Below are 21,448 nucleotides of genomic sequence, written 5' to 3'. Positions count from 1 at the left end.
CTCTCTCTCCTGCCTTAGACTCTCCCTAGTGCCTGGATTAAATGCGCACACCAGCATGGCAGCCATACCCTCTCAAAGGGACTGATTAGGTAGATGCCATTATCCAAACAGCAAGAGACTGCTGTAACACTTTAAATTCTTCAGATTCTCCAACCTGAGGAAACTAATTCCCTTCGGAAAATGTGGACTATCAGGACAAATAGCTTATCAAAGCTGTCTAAAGCAACAGGATTTAGAATGATGGAACAGCCTGGGAGTGCACCTCCCTTTCTCAGGGTGAATTTTGAGTATGAATCAGTGTGTACTGACCAATGTAAGTTATGGAACAAGGGTGTATTTTGAATTTGGGCTTAAAAGTGATGTTGTTTAAAAATACCTCTCCAGTTTTATTAATATTTTCATTTATATTATTCTATTATCTTAAACTTATTACTTTATTTTAAAATTATGTTTGTGTGTCTGTGTGGGTTTGTGTATGTGAGTGCTGGTACCTGCAGAGTCAAGAAAAGGGCAGATTCCCTGGGGCTGGAGTTAAAGGAAGCTATGAGCTGCCCAGTGTGTGTTTTGGGAACCTAACTCAAGTTCTTTATGTGCTCTTAACCACTGAGCCATCTCTCTAACCCCACGTTATTATTGTTGTTAATTATTATTATTTCTGAAGACACTTTTCTTCCTCCTCTTCTTCATCATCGTCGTCACCATCATCAACACCATCATCACTTTGCTGTGAACTTTGTGTTAGCCGCACTTTGGTCCTTGGACACACACACAACCCCCTTTGTCACACGGCAGATATACACTATGCAACATTAATTCAGTGACAGAGAAATGCTCTGATAATTCTAAGATATGTCTTCCCGATTAGACAGCCAAAAGCTCCCAACCAGTGAACCCAATTCCTCTGCTGCTTGGACACTGGGTGATTGATCATCATGGTAATAAGAAACCAGCCTTGCTACCTCCCTTTCTCTACACATGTTTAAGGTTTAAAATATTGAGAGTTCTTACCGGACTGCGCCTCTGTGGTCAGCAAAAAGGAAGAGAGAACAGACACCTAGTCAGAGAACGATGGATCAGTCAACAGGCGTGGGTAACAGAAGGCTTCCAAACAGCTACCAATCATACACCCCAAATCACCAGGTCAGAGCAAGGCGGTAGGCACCTGAGTAGGGCTCATAAAGCCCCAGAAGACTTGGGAAAAACCCAGAGAGAGGCTTTGCTAATGGGGCGGAGCTTTATGTATTTGCCCGTAAGAACAAGGCAGCAATGCACAGAATCCTTATTGGTGATTTGTTATAACGTCTTGTCAAAAGCAGTTTTCTCCCAGAATATTTAGGGAGGGGGCTTGTAGGCTATGTAGATAGTATGTAGATAGTCTGGACACGTCTGTTTCCTTAGACAAGAGTATGCATCAGCACCAGCGATGCCATGTATTACTATTAGTAGAACCCACCCTTTGGATTTTTCTCTTCATTGTTCTCAGAATGTATATTTCAGGGGGTAGTTGTTTTTTAAACCTGACTTTGGTGATTTGGGCAACCTTCTTGTGGATAACCCCTGATAAACACACATGGAAACTGTGAAAACTGTCTGGCAACCATAAACACTTGTGGACCAGGTGATAACTGGGGGTACACCATTCAGACATGACTTTTTTCTTTACTTCCTCAGCCTGGGCGACAGCTGCCATCAGCGTGCCCCAACAGTCTCCTCTGGGATCTTTCAGCTGTACCAGAAAGGACACAGATGTAGGAGGTGAAGGAGCTACGCAAAGTGTTGCTTTTAAGACTCCTTAGAAAGTAGAAGACTTTCTAAGTAGACTCTAGGAGCTCAAACACGGGGACAGGCAGGGGTTCAGGCAAAGATAAACTGATCGTGGGAACAAAAGCTTGCAGCCTTTCTGTCTGCGAGGCCACCGGGAACATTTAGTTCAAAGTGAGATCTGAGACCCAGTTAGTGAGTCAGCAGAACCGGGAACAGGTTTTAGATCTCTGATTCTGTGGTTTCAAGAATGACCCTGGGGGAAAGACCCCTGAAGGGAGTCGTGTCTGAGGCAGGGGCTATGGTCTAGACGTGGCCAATTCCAGGACTAGGCTTGTAATGACGCCTCTAGACCCCGTTTAGACTTTATTAATTGCCGGTACCACTACATGCTCACTCCACCTTTTTTATAAACCTGTCTTTGTGTGGATGCAACTTTAGTATTAGAACAACAGTATGTATCTTTGAGCTGACATTATCATACTGTTTTAAGAAAAACATAATCACTTTTATATATGACTGTTTGGGCCACAATATTGTTTAGTGACCAGATGAAAATTATTTAAATAGGGAAATAGGGAGGTTACATGACAAAAATTCGAAATACTATAAATAAGGCAGTGTAAGTGGCATTCTTGTCCAATATGAGATTATAATATATCACGCAAAATAAAATGCAGACTGCAGCCAGACAGAGGTAGTCCCTTGAACTTAAGACTTGCTCTACTTAAAATTAAAACACTTTCAAAATATTACCAAATGTATTAAACCACTCAAATTAAGTCATATTTTAATTTTCTATGAGTTTAAAAAAATCCATATTTTAGTAATTAGCTCATGCTTATATTTTTCTAGTAAAGAGCAAGCTCCTGTGGTAACATTTGAGAAACTTCATTTGCCATTTTTTTTCATCAAGGACTAGCCATTCAAATTCACACAGTGGCAGGCTGATTAACAAGAACCCAAAAGACGCGAAGCTGTGCCAAGTACACATGCAGCCGACTTCGAAGAAGTCAGAAGAAGAGCTCCTGAAATCTTTAGAAGCAAGATAATTCTAGAAGTCAAGTGGAGCGGATTTATGCCTATCACCACCCTTAAAGATGTGCGCAGGACAGAAAGGTCAGTAAAGCCATCATCAGCTGGGGTGGGGGTGAGGCCTTCGCCTGTTGATTTCTTGTCTGAGGCTCTCGGTGCAATCCGTGCATTGCAAGAGAAAAATTATCTTTGCTCCATTCTCTGTCATTTCCCCTCCCATTTCAAACACCACTTAGCATTCTGTTTGTGTTTTATGAGTGACAGAATTTTCATCGAAGATGAAAATGAATTTAGGATCTGGAACTGGTCTTTTCTAGAAGCAGAGACACCTGTCTAGATGCTCTTGGAGTAGGAGGAGGTCACTTGAACTTCACCACGCTCTGCTGCACTGGCCACTGGACCTATAGTGTGAGGAGGTGGCCTCATGGTTGCCCCCTCTTTAGAGAGGAATGGGTAACTCGATTAAAAAAAGGTGAATTAATTGGTCTCGTTCTTAAATATGGGCCAAAATTATAACTGCACAACAACAACAACAACAAAAGCCAAAACAAAACATCCCTTCAGTTGCTTGGAGCCCGCAGGTGGCTAATGTGTCCCTGATTGCAGGCCTCTGTATCACACAGAGTGAATTCTCCTTAATTAATCATTAATTATTTAAACCCCCTGGTCATCTGATGTGTCCTAGAGAAGGCTCTGAAGATCAATTTTATTTTCTCTTTGAGATAATCCTTATTTTGATTTTTTTTTTTTGAGGTCAGCTCTGTGACTACATGGGAATTCAACCACGTGTGGATTTTTTAAAAAAAAATTTTTTATGTGAGTTCTGGGGATCTAACTGAGGTCCTTATGTTGGTAAGCAAGCATTTAACCAAGTGAGCTGTGTCTCCAGTCCTCAGGTGTTACAGGCTTTTCTAGGAATTAGATTGTATCAACAGTAAATTGTTACTATAATCATGGCCAGCAGACTGACAGGCTTTTAAATGAGTTAGAGTCAGGATAAAGTGCTCGTCAGGCCTCTGTTTTCCTCACCCTTGTTAGGTGTCAATATTGCAGCTGGTTCTTGTGAACCACAGGTCAGCTCTACCAGTTAGCTGTTGAATCCAGTTAGACAATCTTCTGCAATCCCACTTGGGAGATGAAACAAAGACCCTGCTAGTAAGCAGGGTTTCATTCATAGCAGAGCTGGCTTAGGAATCTGAGTTACACAATATCTCAGAAACACAGTGAAAGAGAAAACACAAGTAACCTTGCTGTAAGGCCAGAAACATCTCCTCCTAGGAGAACCAATGAGCATTGGAGAGTTTTGAAATGCCACCGGCAGATTTTAATGAGAATCGGCCAACTTTGCTTAGCTCAGAGGATAATCTAGGGTCCAGGAAACTGTATGTAAGGAAAGACTCCCCAGAGCTCTGGCGCTGTGATGTGCACAGCCCACCTCATGACTGTCACCTCACGTACATTCACAGAGGCTCAGTTGAATAGCAACAGAACGCAACAGAATGCATACTTATGATTGTTCTCGACTGATTGTAATTTTGGAAACAAAACCTTGGCCACGTTTTGGCAAATTTTATTATTTGGACTCATTTTTATTCTTTTGTGTTCCCCATTCCTCCTTCCTAACATATGAATTTCGAGGCAGTTTCCTCGTGACGTAGAGACAGAGCCAGTGCACAAGGTAAGCACATGCTTCCAGCAGCCCCCTAGTTGAGCTCGGTGGAATAAACCAACTTCTAACTGTGGGCTGATGTGAAAAAAATGTGTATTTTGCACTAACATTACCGTCATCAGTCTTGGACAGGCATGCTAGGAACATGTTCCCAATATTTCAGGCAATCAAAACAAGAGAACAAACTTCTCTTCCTGCTTTTTCTTTTTTAAAAAGAAGTTTTTGTTTTGACATCTATGTTGTTCGAAGATAAAGGTGTAATTACATCGTATCAGATTGTGCTTTCGATAAAATTCATCCACAGCACTAGCAAGCAGCACTCAGAAGGTGAGATAGACTTGATTATGTTCATTTTGTGTGTCTGCATGCAGGTGCATGCATGCCATGGTATGTGTGTAAGTCAGAGGATTAACTTGTGGGAGTCAGTTTTTTTCCTTCCTTCATGAGGTTCCTAGGATTCAAACTCAGGTCATCGGGCTTGGCAGTGAGCCCTTGCAACCCACTGAGCCAGTATGCTGCCTGTGTTATCTACTTTATAAAAAGATCCCTCTTGTAGTTGCTGAGGAATCCCATCTGGACGGAACCTTCATCTGGCGATGGATGGAGATAGAGACAGAGACCCACACTGGAACACTGGACTAAGCTCCCAAAGTCCCAATGAGGAACAGAAGGAGGGAGAAGATGAGCAAGGAAGTCAGAACCAAGAGGGGTGCACCCACCCACGGAGACAGTGGGGCTGATCTATTGGGAGCTCACCAAGGCCAGCTGGATTGTGACTGAAAAAGCAGGGGATAAACCCGGACTCTCTGAATATGGCGGACAATGAGGGTTGCTGAGAAGCCAAGGGCAATGGCACTGGGTTTTGATCCTACTTCTTGTTCTGGCTTTGTGGGGGCCTAGCCAGTTTGGATGTTCACCTTCCTAGACCAGGATTGAGGGGGGAGGACTTTGGACTATCCACAGGGCAGGGAACCCTGACTGCTCTTCATACTTGAGAGGGAGGGGGAAAGGAGTGGGGGGAGGGCGGGAGGAGTGGGAGGCTGGGAGGAGGCAGAAATTTTTTTTTCTCAATAAAAAAAAAAAAAGATCCCTCTTTCCAATCCCCGGCAACCCCAGGAGGGGGTATTTTGAATTACTGAAACAATAAAAATGACTAAAAACAGACTAATCTGAAATCCACTGCTGAATACCCCCCTCCTTCTCAGGCCGTCCAGGAAAACAAAATTAAATGTCCATGGTATGCAGAGGTAGCTTGGCCAGTGAAAGTGGAAGCGGTAAGAAATGAAATTTTGGCTGGAAAGTACTGAGCTGTATGCCTGTAACGCTCTACAAAACCCCCTTGTAGTCCATAATAATGGGTAAGAAATCTCTTAACAACCAACTTCCTTGTCCCCAGTGGCATCGTGTGACCTTGTCCTGGCTCACAAAGTTTGGTCTTAGCATTGGAAACTTGGTTTTGACGTTAAACAGGCGTTAGATACTGAGATGGAGAGAATGAAATACATAATAATTTGCCCAAAGCATCAGAAGGATATGTTTTCTCTTACCGGACTTTTCCTCTAAAAGCGAAGGCGTGGGGAAGAAAAACAGAGAGAAAATGAGAGAGGTGACAGGTATCTTCAAGAAGAGGCATTGGAGACTCCGAAGGACCTCAATCAAATAGCCCACCAAGGCAATGTTTCTGCAAACACTTTCTGTTTGTGTCTGACAAGGTCACACCTGGATTACTGTCTTCAGTTCAGGATTCTGAGGGCAGAGTCATGGCTCCACGGTTCCATCCAAACACATTTTAAGCTATCTTTTCAGTGACTCACAATGATCAAACAGATTCATATCTTAAGAACAGGATGTTAGAAGTAACTGGAAAATGGCATTAATTCATTACAGCTACGCATGGTCATTACGCAACAACTGGAGACTCTTCCAGAAACTAATCTCACTATGGAAGCTGGCGGTGTCTCTTCCCAGTTCCTCCTGGTTCCAGCCAGCTCGTCTCTGCTCCTATCTTTCATTTTCTTCTGCTCATTTCCCCAGCAACTCTTAGCAAGGACCCATCATCTCTCGCAAACAACAGTACTCCCTGAACTTTTGATGTGTTCTTCTAACTTGTGATTTTACTTCCAGACTTGCAGCTGTGTCTCTTCAGCTCTCCTTTATTCTCTCCCCAGAATCACCTCCCAAGAAAAAAAGTCCCTTTTGCCCCTGCCGCCACCCTCCCCACCCCAACCCGTGACTGTTTAGAATAATGCCTCCCCGACTGGTCTACAGATGAGTTCAGGCCCCCACCTCTTCTCCGTTGTTTTCCTGGGAGGTCTGATATTATCAGCACACCCTTCTTGATACCTTTTGAGTGTGGCACACACTCAAGGCTTTCCTGCTTTCTCTCTCTGCTCAGCAGCCTCAATGGCTTCTCCCTCTCAGCCAGTCAAATCCTTCTTCAAGGCTAGAAGAACTTTTTTTCCATGTAGCCTTTTCCAAGGTTCCCAGTCTCTCTCTCTCTCTCTCTCTCTCTCTCTCTCTCTCTCTCTCTCTCTCTCTCACACACACACACACACTTTATCTTGTTTGATGACAGCACATTCCTTTTTTCAAAATAACAACAATCAACCACTTTCTATTTGCTTGGAATTTGTTAGCCTCAGGCAACACAAGAAGATCCCGGTAGTAAGCATCGCAGTTCCTGTGATGTTCTGTAACATCCGCCATCTCTCCTCAATGAACTCCCAGCAGTGGCTACATGTTCACAGCCTCTAGCCCCGAGCACACTGCTGTGTCTAGTTTGCCCTCAAGCTTATGAAATCCATTTTTGCATCCTTTCAAACATTATGCAGATGTTTGAGGCACAGTATCTTCTGAGGTATGAAATTAAGAATTATTCTCTAAGCAAGGCAGAATCGTGAATAGCCAAGATAAGTGGCCTTATTTGAGATGGTGCCTTTACCAGTTTTTCCAGTATTTCACGTAGCTCCTCCTTGAATGTTCATTTCTCTGCCATTAGTGACCATGGGTGCTAACACCTGTTAGGGACTCCAGACTCTGGAGGTGTCTGGATTTACACACATTAATGAAGGATTAATTATAGGCCCACATATCCTGGGGGGCTTTCTCTTACAGCAAACACAAATGCTTCCTAATAGCCGAGAGCTGGGGACCAGGGGGAGTCTATCATTGGTGCCATTTTCAGATACGGACAGGTAATGAGAAATACAGGCAGATGAAGAGGATGGGTGTGGCTTCTCCATCTACAGACAGACACACCTGTGGGGTTAAAGTAGGAAGCCTCAGACGGCTCACAGCGGTGGAAGAGGCACACGCTTTCTATGTACTCAAATTAGCCCATCTTTGCTCTATGCCTTTCGGCTAGTCACTCTGGGCCTTGAACCTGGAACATGGCACAGGTAATTGCTTTTCCTGTTACTGGCTAGCCCAGACTATCTAACTTCAAAAAACTTGGTCCAAGGTGGGCCCAAGTCCCCTAACTAGACGAAACCTTCGTTCATGCCCTGATTAGCATTGAGATGGAGAACAGTGTAGCCAAATACCCAAAGGCAAGGATAATGTAAATCATTCTACCTCCCCTAGCAGGGCGACAAGTGTCACAATGTGAACTTCTACTAATAATCTTTCAGCAGGGGATTAATTTCTTTTTGTAAGGCATATTTATCAGTCATTTCTAGAAACAAATGCGTTTTGCTTAATGAAAATGAGAAGAGGAAACATGGAAACAAAATAACATGGGTTTATCTGTTCTTCCTATGCCTCCTCATCCCAGGACATAAGATGGATTAAATCCCCTTCGGTCAACATGTTGGTTTGTGGTGTTAGCGCTCATTAGCGCCACTTAACATCTCTTAATGTAAGAGTTTCTTAACTATGTTAAAAAAATACATTATGAAAATTCTGTTCAGGGTTAAAAAAAAGAAATTAAGACACCTCTTGATTTAAAATAAAATAACATCAAATTTATATGAGTTTTTTTTTTTTTGTGTGTGTGTGTGTGTGTTTTTCCCCTAAGATCATTTCTCTGACTAGCAGCCCTAGCTGTCTTGGAACTAGCTCTGTAGACCTCGAACTCACAGAGACAAAGTTTTAACTATGAAAAATAGCAAGCAAGAATACTCAGAGAGAGATGTATGCTATAGGCTCACATGTAAATAGAGGTAAAGTAAGTGAATTTTTAGATTGGAGAAAACCCAAAGGAACAGAAATTTTCTTGTACCATAGACCAAGAAAATCTAATTCCTGACTTGCAAGCTTTTCTAACAGGTAGCTTAATTTTAAGATCAATAGGGCATCAAAAAACCACAAGCAGGATGGAATATTCCAGAGTCAAATCTAAACTCACAGGCCTTTTAAGATTTTGCAAATGCTTAGCTTTAAAAATAAGGTGGCTGAATTATGAATCTTTTAAATAATGGAATAATGGGATTATACTTTAACCATTTCTTTCTTTTTCTTTTCCTTTTTTTTTGAGAGAGAGGTTTTTTTTTTTTTGTGTGTGTGTGTGTGTGTGTGTGTGTGTGTGTGTGTGTGCTGGCTGTCCTAGAACTCACTTTGGAACCAGGTTAGTCTCAAACTCACAAAGATCCACCTGCTTCTCCCTTCCCCCCAAGCGCTAGGATTAAAGGTGTGCACTGCACCACCACTGTCTGGCTTAAATCAATCGTTTCTTATTATTTGTGACCAGTTGGGTATCTTTAAGTAGCAAATAGAAAAGGTTTTGGTTTAGTTGGCCATTAATAGACATCTAATGAGTACTTGGTAAAGACCTGACATTAGACCAGGCACACTGGTGAACAATGAAACAGGAGCCTTGCAATGAGCTGACTTGAGGGTTTGGGAAGAAGAGGGACAAAATAATAAATACAAAAAATAAGCAGGTAATGAATACAACAAAGAAACAGGGTACTCATATTCAGAAGATGAATACATTTTTAAAAGGCGGAGCAAATAAGGGCACTTGGGAATAAGAAGTTAGGGTGCTTTATGATTTCAATAACATGGTCAAGGTGACTTGAGCTGACACCCAAAGCTGGTAAAGAAGCACACAGTACAGCCATGGGGGGAAGAGGTCACAGGGAGACAGGAAGAAGTGTGATGAATGGGAACAATGGCGGCTGGGAGCCAGTGTTTGTGTGTGTGTGGGGGCGATCTGGCTCTGAGGGTCACAAGGCTGTTGGTAAGAGGCTTCACTCTGTCCCAATGTGACGGACATCTAGCTGTCACTTACGGACTCTCTGGTCTGAGTGTTTAGTAACCGTTGCCCTTGGCTAACAAGAGACAGAGACTAATGCAGCAAACAGCGCCAAAAAACACAACCCGCTGGTGTAACACATGTTCCCACTTGGTATTGCTCTTGGGCAGCCTGTTTTGGTTCTTTATGTTAGAAAATACAAAAGCAGGTTCCAAGTAGGGTAAGCAGTGGGCAAGGGACTTTAAATAGACAAAACAAGATCAGTAGTGCGTCTTGCCTTCTGTCTGTGCTGTCCACAGTGGGACATGTAGCTCAGGCCTGCACACGTGGCCCTATTTTTGATACAACTTGAGCAAGTTACACCCTACCCTTGTTTTTTTATTTTTCTTCCTAAAGCAATGGAAAATTACACTTCCTGGTGGCTGTGATGGCACGTGTCTAAATCCCAGCATTCAGGGAGCAAAGGCAGGGCTGTGGATTTGAGGCTGTCTTGGGTTACACAGCTCCAGTCATGGTTACATAGCAAAACCCTGTATCTAAAAATAACACATCTGCCAAAGTTGATTTCTTTTGGCACTAGCATATAGCCCTACAGGATAAATAATGGGTACTTGGTTTTTCATTATTATCTGAATCTTATACATTTGCACATGTTGTAGAAACTTTATAAAAAATAAAACAAACTGTTGTGGTTTAAGAAAGTAAATTCCAAAGCTGGCGGTGGTGGCGCACACCCTTAATCTCAGCCCTCGGGAGACAGAGGCAGGCAGATCTCTGTGAGTTTGAGGCCAGCCTGGTCTACAAAGTGAGTTCCAGTACAGCCAGGGCTGCAAAGAGAAACCTGGACTCAAAAAACAAAACAAAACAAAAATCCAGATGCTCGAAGGCTCAGTGTTAAGGATCACAAACAGAAAACCCGAGGCTTCAGAAAAGAAAACAGATTTCCTACTGCAGCATGCAGGCTTGGAGCAGAAAAGCCCTAAAAGGAAGAAGTCTCACAGAAGGAAACACATGGACAAGCTTTGATGAAAGATCGCAGAACCTGGCAGGGCACCAGGAATGCCCGCTGCCACCATTTCCTAAGTGGAGACAGAAACGTGGATGGCACAATCTGGGAAAGAAACACGGGACTCGAAATCATAAGTCTGTTTTTTTTTTTTTCAAAACAAAACAAGTTGCATGATATTATGGCTAGATGCCGAGTTCTACATAATTGATGGTAGTGGGACTATCCACTTACCCAGTCAATCAATGAGCACGCTCTGTGATGGTCCGTGTGCTCAACTTGGTTAGATCTGGACTCAACAATGACACATGCCTCTGAGTGGGTCTTGCAGGGAATTTCTAGCAGGCTTAACTGGGGGGTGCAGTGGGGCTACTCTCCCTTTAAAGGGCAGCTGAGATGTTAAGATGTCTGAGGGAAAACAATGGTGCTTTTGCTGGCTTGGCTGCCCTTGCTGCATGCTGGCAAGTGCATCCACCTAACTGTTGCTACTGCTGTTGCCGGCATCCACTGCCATTGATGACTCTCAAGGAATCCTCCAGGTCTTCAGGGCCAGACTGGGATCGATGAGGCATCTGAGTTTTTTGCCCTCTCCAGCATGCAAAGACCCATTGCTGGACTACTCCCTCCCCATAAAGTAAGCTAAACTAACACATTGCTCTTTGTAATATATATCCTGTCTATCATTTCTGTTTCTCTAGAAAACCCAGTACATGTACTATGTGTGTCAGTCAATGCATCAAGCTCTGGAGGAAATGGCTCCTTGGGGGAGACTTAAACCTACCTCCTCTGAGAGCAGGGACAGTTGCCAGAACTGTTAGCAAGTGATGTGTCCCTCTAGAAGTTACTTTACAAATTGATTGCTTCTCTGGAGTTCACTGTGCTCTGATTATGGCCATTCGCGACTAAAAAGAACTCAGATTCCAGACCCCACAGAGGGAGGACTGACACAGCCAAGGAAAATTTGAAAGATAGAAAATTCAGCCTTTTAAAAAATTGCAATTGACCTAATTCAAAGCATATCACTCCAGACTTTGCTAGTTTTGGTGTGGCTGGCCTAAGATGCTTCTATGTCAATATGTGTCTGTGGCCATCTTCACCATGATAAAACAGGTTAGCTTGCCTCGGTCAGTGGAACAAAGTGGAAGAATCTGAAGTTCTACAAGAAAAATCTATTAGCCCTCATGTAGGGAAACAAGATCTCGTATTCAGGCAGTGCAACCAGCGTTCTCTGGGGATGTACTGACTAAGGAGCATGAGAATGAACACCAAATCCCTCCCTCGTGCCTCAGACCAAAGCATGAAGCAATGCAAGGATTGCTCCTTATCAACATAAGGTAGGAATGGTAGCTTGGGAAATGACACTGTGAAAAGGGGCAGGGAATGGAAGTCACAGAATTCTTCAGAAGAAAAAAAAATAGTAATGAAGGAAAGAACCGACACATTTTAGACATAGACTGTCTTCTATGGCCAGTTGGTGGTTTATTAAAATGTGGAGAAGACGTTTAAGAACAATCCTGTCTTACGTCTGTTAGGCTGCTCTAGGAGCCCCATGTAGAGGGAGATTCTCAAACTCTCCCCATGTAGAGGGAGATTCTCTGGGATCTTCTGCAATGTCTGCAGAGGTTTGGAAGTGACAGTAGAAGCAATAGTACCCCATGTTTGCTAGCCCCAGTCTAAACCAATCCAAACTGAGAAGACCTTAAGATGAGCTGGCACAGCTGAGCATTGACTATCCAGCTTCCTGCACGCACGAGGTCTATATGACACTTAGAACCATGCGGTATTTAGTCTCTCCTGGTGTGCAGGAGTCTGGGGTTCTCCTCCCCCACTAATGACTCTGTGTTTTCTCCCAAACTCAATAGGGTGCTGAACCTTCTGCCAAAGTGAGGACAGGCAAGGGGGTGGTGTTACCAAGCAGCAGCAAATTTGTGGAGTTTGCTCTCTGGCAGGGTAATTTGGGGGTGGAAGGTGGGTGGGCCACCTGGAATCAGCCATCAACACCAGACTGTCTACAGTTCAAAGCTATCTCCCTCAACTCATACTTTCTGAATAAATCACTCCATTATGCATTGCACGTGTCCAAGAACAAGACCAAACTCAAAAAGCAAATTACTCTCAGTAATGCATTAACTCTTCATATCACTGAATTTTCAAGGTACGAGGAGGAGGAGGTACAAACCTATACTTAACCGCCTCCTATTTTCAACTATTTGACAAGCCCTCTTCTTGACTTCACACAAATCCTTCCTTGCTATTTTTATTTCCTCCTGCCTCCCACAAGTCTTTCAACTGAAGAAGAAGGAAAGTGATGTTGAGGAGAGCCACTTCTCAGGGAACCCAGCTGGCTCCTCAGGTGCACCGGGACATTTCTCATCCCCTCCTGTCAACTCTGACCTCAACTCTAAGAAAGTCAATACTACTGTTCCCATTTTGCAGACTGGAGAACTGAAACCTAGAGTTAAATAACTTGGCCAGGACACAGACTCATGGCCTGTGCTCTTCCTGCTTGCTCTCAGTCTTCAAAAGGATGAGCTGGAGATGCAGTTTGGGGTAGAGCTATACATCCAATCTGCTCTTGTAGCAGTGTTTCCCATAATGATGATGAGGCCAAGATCACAGAGGTGAGCAAGGCATGTATGAGTCGGAATGTGAACTAAGTTTTGTCTCAATCCTGGAGGGTGGGGGATCCCTGAATTGCTACAGAACTATGATGTAGGTGGGTCTTCTGTCTATGTGTTAATTTCTTTGGTTAATAAAGAGACTGCCTGGCCTTCGATAGGACATCAGCTTAGATAGGCAGAGTAAACAGAACAGAATGCTGGGAAGAAGGGAAGTGAGGCAGACACCATGAAGCTCCAGCCCAAGATGGACGCAGGTCAGACATGCTGAATCTTTCCCGGTAAGACACCACCTTGTGGTGCTACACAGATTATTAGAAATGGGTTAAGCAAGATATGAGAGTTAGCCAAGAAGAGGCTAGATATAATGGGTCAGGCAGTGTTTATATGAATACAGTTTGTGTGTTGTTATTTTGGGGTATAAGCTAGCTAGGCGGCTGGGAGCTGGGTGGCAGGAATGCTGCCCATAGCCCGCTGCTCCTTCTACAGAACTAAACATGTATAAAAACAACCCTCCTCAGGGCAAACCTACCCTGAGTCCCGGCTCCTTGAAGACCAAATGCAAATTTAGAAACACACGAGAAAGGCAAAGCTCTCATGTTCCACAGAAGCCACCAGTCTCCTAGTGTTTACTGAGCATGGCTAAAGCTGCACCCTGTGCGTTCCAGAAGGAAAGAGACTTCCCCACCAGAGACCATGGGAGGAGGGAGGGAGACAGACCACAGTTTCAGAAAACCATAGATAGGGAGGGAAGGTGGTATGGAGAAGGGGGAATGTCAGTGTGTGTCTACAGCAGCACGGTGGTACTATCTGGTGAAGTAACTTGAAGAGTAAAAATGTTTATTTTCCAGGTGGGCGTCAATCGCCAGTACATCTTCTTGAAGAAGGACCATACTTGAAACAATTTAGTAAGGCTTCTTAAATCTCTGTAAGGCAAAGTTCTAAATATGTTTCCCCAGTTTGATGCTGAGGCTAATTAATTATTGATTGTGGGTCTAAATGACTTTTGAGTTTTTGGACCATCTAAATAACAGTATTCATGATATTCTTTAAAACATGCTCTAGGCTCTGCAGAGAGTTCTAATGACATTGAGATTGTCTCGAATGTTATGTGCTTTCAAGGTTTTGTACCATCTAAATATCAGTATTCATGATATTTTTAAAAACATGTTTTAGGCTCTGCAGAGAGTTCTAATGGCATCGAGATTGTCTCGAATGTTATGTGCAGTCTGAATGTTCATTAGCCATGAACATTAGTTCAGATCATGCATCTCACAGAGCAGCCCCAGAGGGAGTATGAGAATTGTTGTGCTTACGGGTGAAGAAACAAAAGGCAGATTTGGAACCTTCCAGGATCACTAGCAGAGAGGTGACTCATTTGAGCAACTGTGATAATATTACAATAAGTCTATATTCATTTTCCTCGAGTTTCCTTACAGAAAGCCACACTCAGTAAAATTCCATTGTATATTGAACCCTGCTTTTTGCCATGGTTTGGAAAGGGATCTTAAAGTTCAATGTTATTTTACTCTTTAAAAACAAAAGCATTGGGCTGGAGAGATGGCTCAGGGGTCAAGAGCACTGGCTGCTCTTCCAGAGGATCCAGGTTCAAGTCCCATGCCCATATGGTGGCTCACGACTGTAACTCCAGTTCCAGGGGACCCAACACCCTTACACTGACATGCAGGCAAAATACCACAGCACATAAAATATAAATAAGTCCTTAAAAGAAAGAACAAAGCCATCTCTTTGTAATATACTGTAATGGAAGTGTTCATCCGCTCTGAGTTTGCACAGGGCTGTCCCACATGTCTGTTTTTGGGAGGATTGGAAAGGGCAGGCAGCTACTGCCCCACTGTGTGTTCGAAGACCTTGCCTGAGTTCAGGTAGGTCGTCTCTTCTCCCCCCTCAGTGGCAAGTGCGATTTTTATGTGTGTCGAAAGAAAAATCAATCTCATCTGTCCAGAATAGAGAAATTGGACTTAAAAGTTCCTCTAGATGTCAAATCAGATTTGTTGAAGAAGGGAAGTTCAAGGTAGGCAGGAGCTAGAAATGCCTCATACATAGGTCAGGGCACGGAGGCACAGCATGCTGTTGGGGCAGGACTTGGAAATGTGGAAGCTTATAGCACAGCTCTCAAAAGGGAGAGAAACAAAATGAAAAATGTAGAATATTGACAAGGAAACCAATGGCTGCTCCCAGGGGTCTGTGTGTGCCAGTCATTTATTCATGATTAAGGAGCTCCTCCCACTAAGCGTGGACAAATCAGGGGCCTATAAAGTCAGCATCCAAACAACTGCAGGGCTTAATTACAATCTTGGCTTAACAGGTGAGGACATATGCCCTCCGTAACAGTCCTAGGGCTCATATCAAGAGACACAGGAAGACACAGTGGCCAGCCCAGCCCAAATCCATGCCTTCTTTTTCTTCCACTGCAGCTGCCCACTAGTGACCCACAGTCTCAAGCCAAGTGTTTACACAGAAGACTTTCTAGAAGGCACATGGAAATAAAGGCAGTGGCCTTGGGTGCCATGGTAACTACTCCCACCTGTCTCCTTCTCCCAGGGCTTTTGGACACTTAAGGTCTCCCAAATACAGCTCTGTTTGATGACTTCTAACGAGGGTGAAGGAAGTAGGTGGGGGGCAGCACGAGGGCGCAGCTGGGTGAATTATTGTTGCTTGAACAAGAGAGGATAAGCTGCGGATGAGTGCAGAAGCAGAGGGTGCAGCATCCCACACCGCTCTATCCTTGGCCTGATCCCATTAACTATGGCTGACTCACAAGTATTTATTGAATGACAATGATTCATAAGGCTCTGTGTCAAAGGCAGGAGATTTGGGGTGGACACCAAAATGTGTCATGCATTCCCCTGAAGAAGGGTGGCTTGCACCAACTTTGAGTCAACCTTCACAACTCTGTATACCTCAACATTTGCCTCTGCTGCAGAGAGCTGAGCTGATCAAGGTCATGTCTTACCATGGCTCCTAAGAAGAGTACCAGCTGGTACTGCGGTAGAGCAGTTTCTCCTCAGCCAAACACCTAACACGGAAGCATCGCCCAGTCTCCAGAGCTCAGCGCAGGCTGTTTGTTGAGGGATGCCCAAAATCATTCATCTCTCTCTGTCCACAGCATCCTTCAAGTGTTTAACTCAAGGTCAGTTGGCAAAAGTAGGGACATATTTCTACAACCATAATCAAGGATAAAAATCATAACACATGCTCAACAATGAAATACCCTGGTCCAAGAAGTAGTGAGTATTCCTTTGGCCAGGAATAGTGGTCATACTTTTGATCACAGTATTCTGGAGGGAGAAGAGGGCAGTCTTCACTAGTTTGAGGCAAGCTCTCGGTCTACATAGTAGGTTCCGTGCCAGTTAGAGATACACAGTGAGACCTTATCCTCAAATAAAATGGCCCAAAAGCAATGAAGACAGAGGAGTCACTCCTGTTGCTGGAGGGATGCATTCCGACCACACAGGATGCCTGAGTGGAGTGTTATTTCTATTCAGCTTGACCGTAGCCAACATGCAGCCTAGCTTTATAGTCTTTCAAAATTGATGACGAGTCATGTTTGAAAGAACTTTCTACCCTTTCATTTGGTTCCTAGCAGACTCCTCCCAAATATTCTGGGACCACTTATGATACAGTGGCAGAAGCTGCTAATGTTCTTCTGATTAGCATTTGTTAACCTGTCTTCTAGCAATTGAACCCGAACTTTAGTCGGCCATATGTCTTTCCAAGAGAAGACTACATTTCCCAGACTTCCTTTGCAGCAGGAGCTGCCCTGGGAGCGAATTGTTAACCAGAATCTCGTGGTAATGATGTGAGAACTATCTGAGTCAAATCTTTAAAGGGAAACATGTGCTTTCCATTTTTTTTCCCCTCCATCTCAAAATCTAAATAGGGAAGGGCTTGGTGTCAGGTAGCAGCAACCCAGGAAAGCAGAGCAATGATGCGCAAAGTTCCTAAGCTTTTGAGTGATGCTTGGGAGAAGAACTCTCTAGCCTTCTGTGCTGTCTAGCATGTTTGACCTTAATGTGGGAGAGAGATAAAGCCTCTCTATTGTTAAAGCCTTGTTACTTTTATCTCTGGTGAAGCAACTCAACCCCAGTGCTCTACCTTATACAGAGGTGAGATCCAAAACAAGCATGGGTGATTTTCATTGGTTGCCTGACTCTGTTACGGTATTGTATCAGGAAAAGAAGGGGAATTAATACCCCTCACCTGGGAGTTAATTCCTGGATTGCCCTTCATCACATTTTCTATTTTACATAAAAATCCAGGGACATGATGAAATCTGGATTAAAAATACAGTATGTGTACAATGATAGAAGAATTTTACTACTCATTAAAACTCTAGTTTTTGTCAGATTCCCAGGCCTGGCAGCAGATTAGAAGCTACTTCCCTGTAACCTGCTTGAGACGAGTTTGTGAAGGAAAAAATAGACCCTGTTCCAAAGAGAAAAAGATTTGGAAATTCACAAAGGCATTGGGATCATAGGTGAAGATAGCTGAAAAGCAGGTATATGGGGAATAGAAGCTAAGCTCGGGACAGCATCAGTTTGCTGTGTTCCCCAGTGGAGGATGGGGAGCAGAAGACTCTTAAAAGGTAGCCCAGGCTGCCCTGGGAAGAGAGGCTGGAAGTCCTACCCCCAATCCCAAAACTACTCACAGGTTTCAGTGAGGGAGTGATTCCAAAACGAACTTCAGCAGAGGAGAGGAAGCCCATTCCACTCTGTATGATGCCATGACAGCTGGGTACCATCTAGACAGGGTCCCTATTGTTTATAAACATTTTACCCAGGGAGTTTAAGAAAAGGGACCCACCACAAGTCAGGGAGCCTGTATTATTTTGGGAAGTCTTGGAATGATGGGAGAAAGTGTCCAGCTTGCAGACTGCAAAACTAAGTTTGGCCAGCAAAGGACCCTGGTGTATGGAAAAGGGAAGGTGGTTGTGGAACCAGACACTTGTCCGGTACAGGCTTAATACCAGTGTGAAACACAGGAAAGTCTTGGGGCCATGTGTTCAAACGAAGCCTGCATCCCTAGCCTATAACAGTTTCAATGTTTTGAGAGCTCAGCATCTCATTCCTCTCTGTTTCTTGCCCATTAAGCATCTCCCTGTCTTTTAATACATACTTTCAGGTTCAACTTCTGTTTTGCTATTGATGTGTGTGTGTGTGTGTGTGTGTGTGTGTGTGTGTGCGCGCACACGCGCACATGCAGTGACATGAATATGAAGTCAGAGAATGACCATGGGGAGTCAGTGCTACCCTTTCACCTTCAGGTTCTGCGGATTGAAAGTAAGTCTTTTTTGTGTGTGTGTGTGGTTTTTTGTTTTTTTGTTGTTTTTCGTCATCTTTTTCGAGAAGGCATCTCACTGTGTAACTGTAGCTGTCCTGGAGCTGACTCTGTAGGCCAGGCTGGCCTCACCCTCTCAGAGACCCACCTGCCTCTGCCTCCTAGTGCTGAGATGACTGGCATGTGCCACTCTACCCAGCTTCACACTTCTATATTTTTATTCCTCTTATATTTGCTTATTTTGCTTACAATTTTTCTTATTATTGAAAAATTTTGTTGTGGTTTTTTCTTTTTCTTTAACATTTTTCTAACTCCTTTCTCTTATTCTCTCCACTCTCCCCTTATTTAAGCTTGCTGTTCTATTTTTCCTTTCCCCGTATCCTTCTTTTATCTCATTTAGTATTTCCATATTTATCCTAAATAATATTTACTGTTAGAGAATGCTTAGTATTAGTTTTTAAATTTTTGTATTATTGATATATTAGTGGATTTTAATTGATTTATGTATATTTCTATATCTTGCATGGTTTTATGCTGCTGTTATTACAGCAGTTTCTTTCCCTCTCTGGGTTGCACCCAAGACTGAGCCTTCAAAAGCAAGCTTCTTAATAAGAATATCCACAGATAAAATGGACAGAAATCTAAGCCAAGAGATGAACAAGCTACAGTCCAGAACAAGAAACAGAAAATGCAAAACAACACAGCTCCTTCAAAAGATCCTATCTCTTCAAGTACGAAACTTGAAGATACTGAACTAGGTAAAATATCAGATGATAGTTCTGAAAGCTTACCAGTATGTGATCACTGGTCTCAAAGAGGATGTATGCAAAGGCTCGAATTCAAGGAGATGAAGCCAGGAATGTGAAATCAGCAACTTAGAGAAAAGGTTGGCAAAATGGAGGAGAAAAATCAGCAACATATAAAATCAGCAGTGTGAAAGAAATTCTACAAGGAAAATGGGACTTTGAAAAAAAAAAAGATAAAAATTAAAAACACAGTGAAGCAAACAAAAAACACACTGGGAAGTATCTCCAATAGACTCTACCAGACAGAGAATGGGAGGTAGTCAGATAATTACACTGAAATGCCAACAAGAAAAAGAAATTATGACCACACTATCTAGTCACCTGGCAGTCTGTGATAAAAATGAAGAGATAGAAAATCTGTTCAATGAAATTATAGTGAAAAAAGACATGGACATCTAAACACAAGAAGCATGTTGAACCTCAAAGCTGTATGATGGGGGAAGAACTTCTCTATAACACATTATAGTAAAATTATCAAAACTTCATAACAGTTATAGACAAATTATCAAACCAGCAAAGAAATCTTGTAAGGAAAAAAACACACACACACCTACAAAGGCAAATATAAAACAAAACAAAAAAACCCAGGAAACTTCAGTTGTTTTAACATCAACCCCAATCCAGGAAAGGATAGGATGACTATTTCATGCCTCAAAAGTAACTGTTAACTAAGGCTGCTAAACACAGCGATGAAATCTGATAAAACTGGTGGAGAAATACAGAGAGGAAGAGAAAACAAGGCAGTTTGTAATCATCAAGCCAGCACTGCGAACATTCTTAAAGGAATGCTATACACAGAGGAGAAAGAGTTTCAACTCCAAGAGCACAAGAAAGGATAAATCTCAGGAGAGGAAAAGCTCAATAAAAGAGCAGTTGGAGGGAAATCTATCAATTGCAGCACAGGAAAACAGTGAGCTCCTACACTAGCAAGGGAGAAAAGAAAGAAGAAAAAAAAATTCAAACAATAAAAACAACCAATGAAATTATAGACATTAGCAAACATCTCCCCAATATTAATCTTAAATATAAATGACCCCAACTCATTCAGTACAGAGATACATATTAGCTGACTGGATTAAAATGTATGAGTTGTTTAATTTTTTATTGTTTCCCAGAGGCATACCTCACTAGCAGGGATGCCCACAGGAGTCAAAAGGATGGAAATCAATCCATCAAGCAAATGGAATTTACCAGACTGGAGAGACAGCCTACAGAATGGGATAAAAATTTATGTTAACTATGCCTCAGGTGGGGGAATAATATATAGAATCTAAAGGTTCCATTTGGAAGCTAATGGTTGGTTACCCTAATGATCGTCATGCCAGTGGGCGTCTCTTGCCATGGAGGTTGGTTTTTGATCAAATTTTAGGCCTAAGCTACAGGAGGACGTTATACCTGGTACTGTAAATGTGGTCATGGCTGGGGTCATCGTAGGTCCTTAGAGGGGAGCCTCACTCTGCAGTTTAGTTAAACAGACATGGTGTCAAACTGTTCTCTACACATTTATGTTTAAACCCGTAGATGAGTGATGCTCTCAGCCTTTGCCTTAGAGACTTCTGTTCGCAAAGAGTGAATGTTAGTGCAGAGATCACCTGACTTTTGAGTGCTCAGGTCTAAATGGGATCAGTTCTCAAAGGCTCTAAGGACATTGTAGAAGAGGGAGAAGAAGGAATCTAAGAGCCAGAGGATGGGAAGTGCTGCCGCAAAGCGTTGTCTTCTGGACGTTCCTTAATTGTTTCACTTGAACTACACAAGACTAAGTCCATCAAGTATCCCATCATGGACGGTCAAGGGGGCCAGAAGGTCCTGTCCTCCCAAAGGAGCTAAGTACAATTAAGTGTTGCATAGGGAAGTGGGAGCCGTTCTCAGCCCTGTAGCCAGTAGCTCATTGCACCACTCAGATAAGTAACTTTTTCTCATGTTTGTGCAGGCAACCGTAATTAGATGCAGTGCATCACACACAAAGAAGACACAGAATAGGAAGCAGACTTGAGAAGAAGGGTTTGGTGGGTGAGGGGGGCAGGTGGGATAGTGGAAGAGACTTTGGTCAAAGGTTTT

General features: G+C 43.1%; 1 protein-coding gene across 16 annotated transcripts in view; it reads right to left on the bottom strand.

The window, feature by feature from the left end:
* Sgip1 (SH3 domain GRB2 like endophilin interacting protein 1) overlaps positions 1 to 21,448 on the bottom strand; it is a 188,920-nt gene that overhangs the window by 65,442 nt on the left and 102,030 nt on the right. For all 16 annotated transcript variants that reach the window (XM_026781966.1, XM_005353475.3, XM_026781969.1 and 13 more), the window contains 2 exons: positions 6,013 to 6,024; positions 1,009 to 1,020 (listed from right to left, as the gene is read on the bottom strand). In XM_026781966.1, the coding sequence (XP_026637767.1) occupies positions 1,009 to 1,020; positions 6,013 to 6,024 (24 nt within the window). The remainder of the gene's footprint in view (positions 1 to 1,008; positions 1,021 to 6,012; positions 6,025 to 21,448) is intronic.

The sequence above is a fragment of the Microtus ochrogaster genome, chromosome 10 (genome assembly GCF_000317375.1).
Source record: "Microtus ochrogaster isolate Prairie Vole_2 chromosome 10, MicOch1.0, whole genome shotgun sequence".
NCBI lineage: Eukaryota > Metazoa > Chordata > Mammalia > Rodentia > Cricetidae > Microtus > Microtus ochrogaster.
This window is presented reverse-complemented; position numbering and strand designations above follow the sequence as displayed.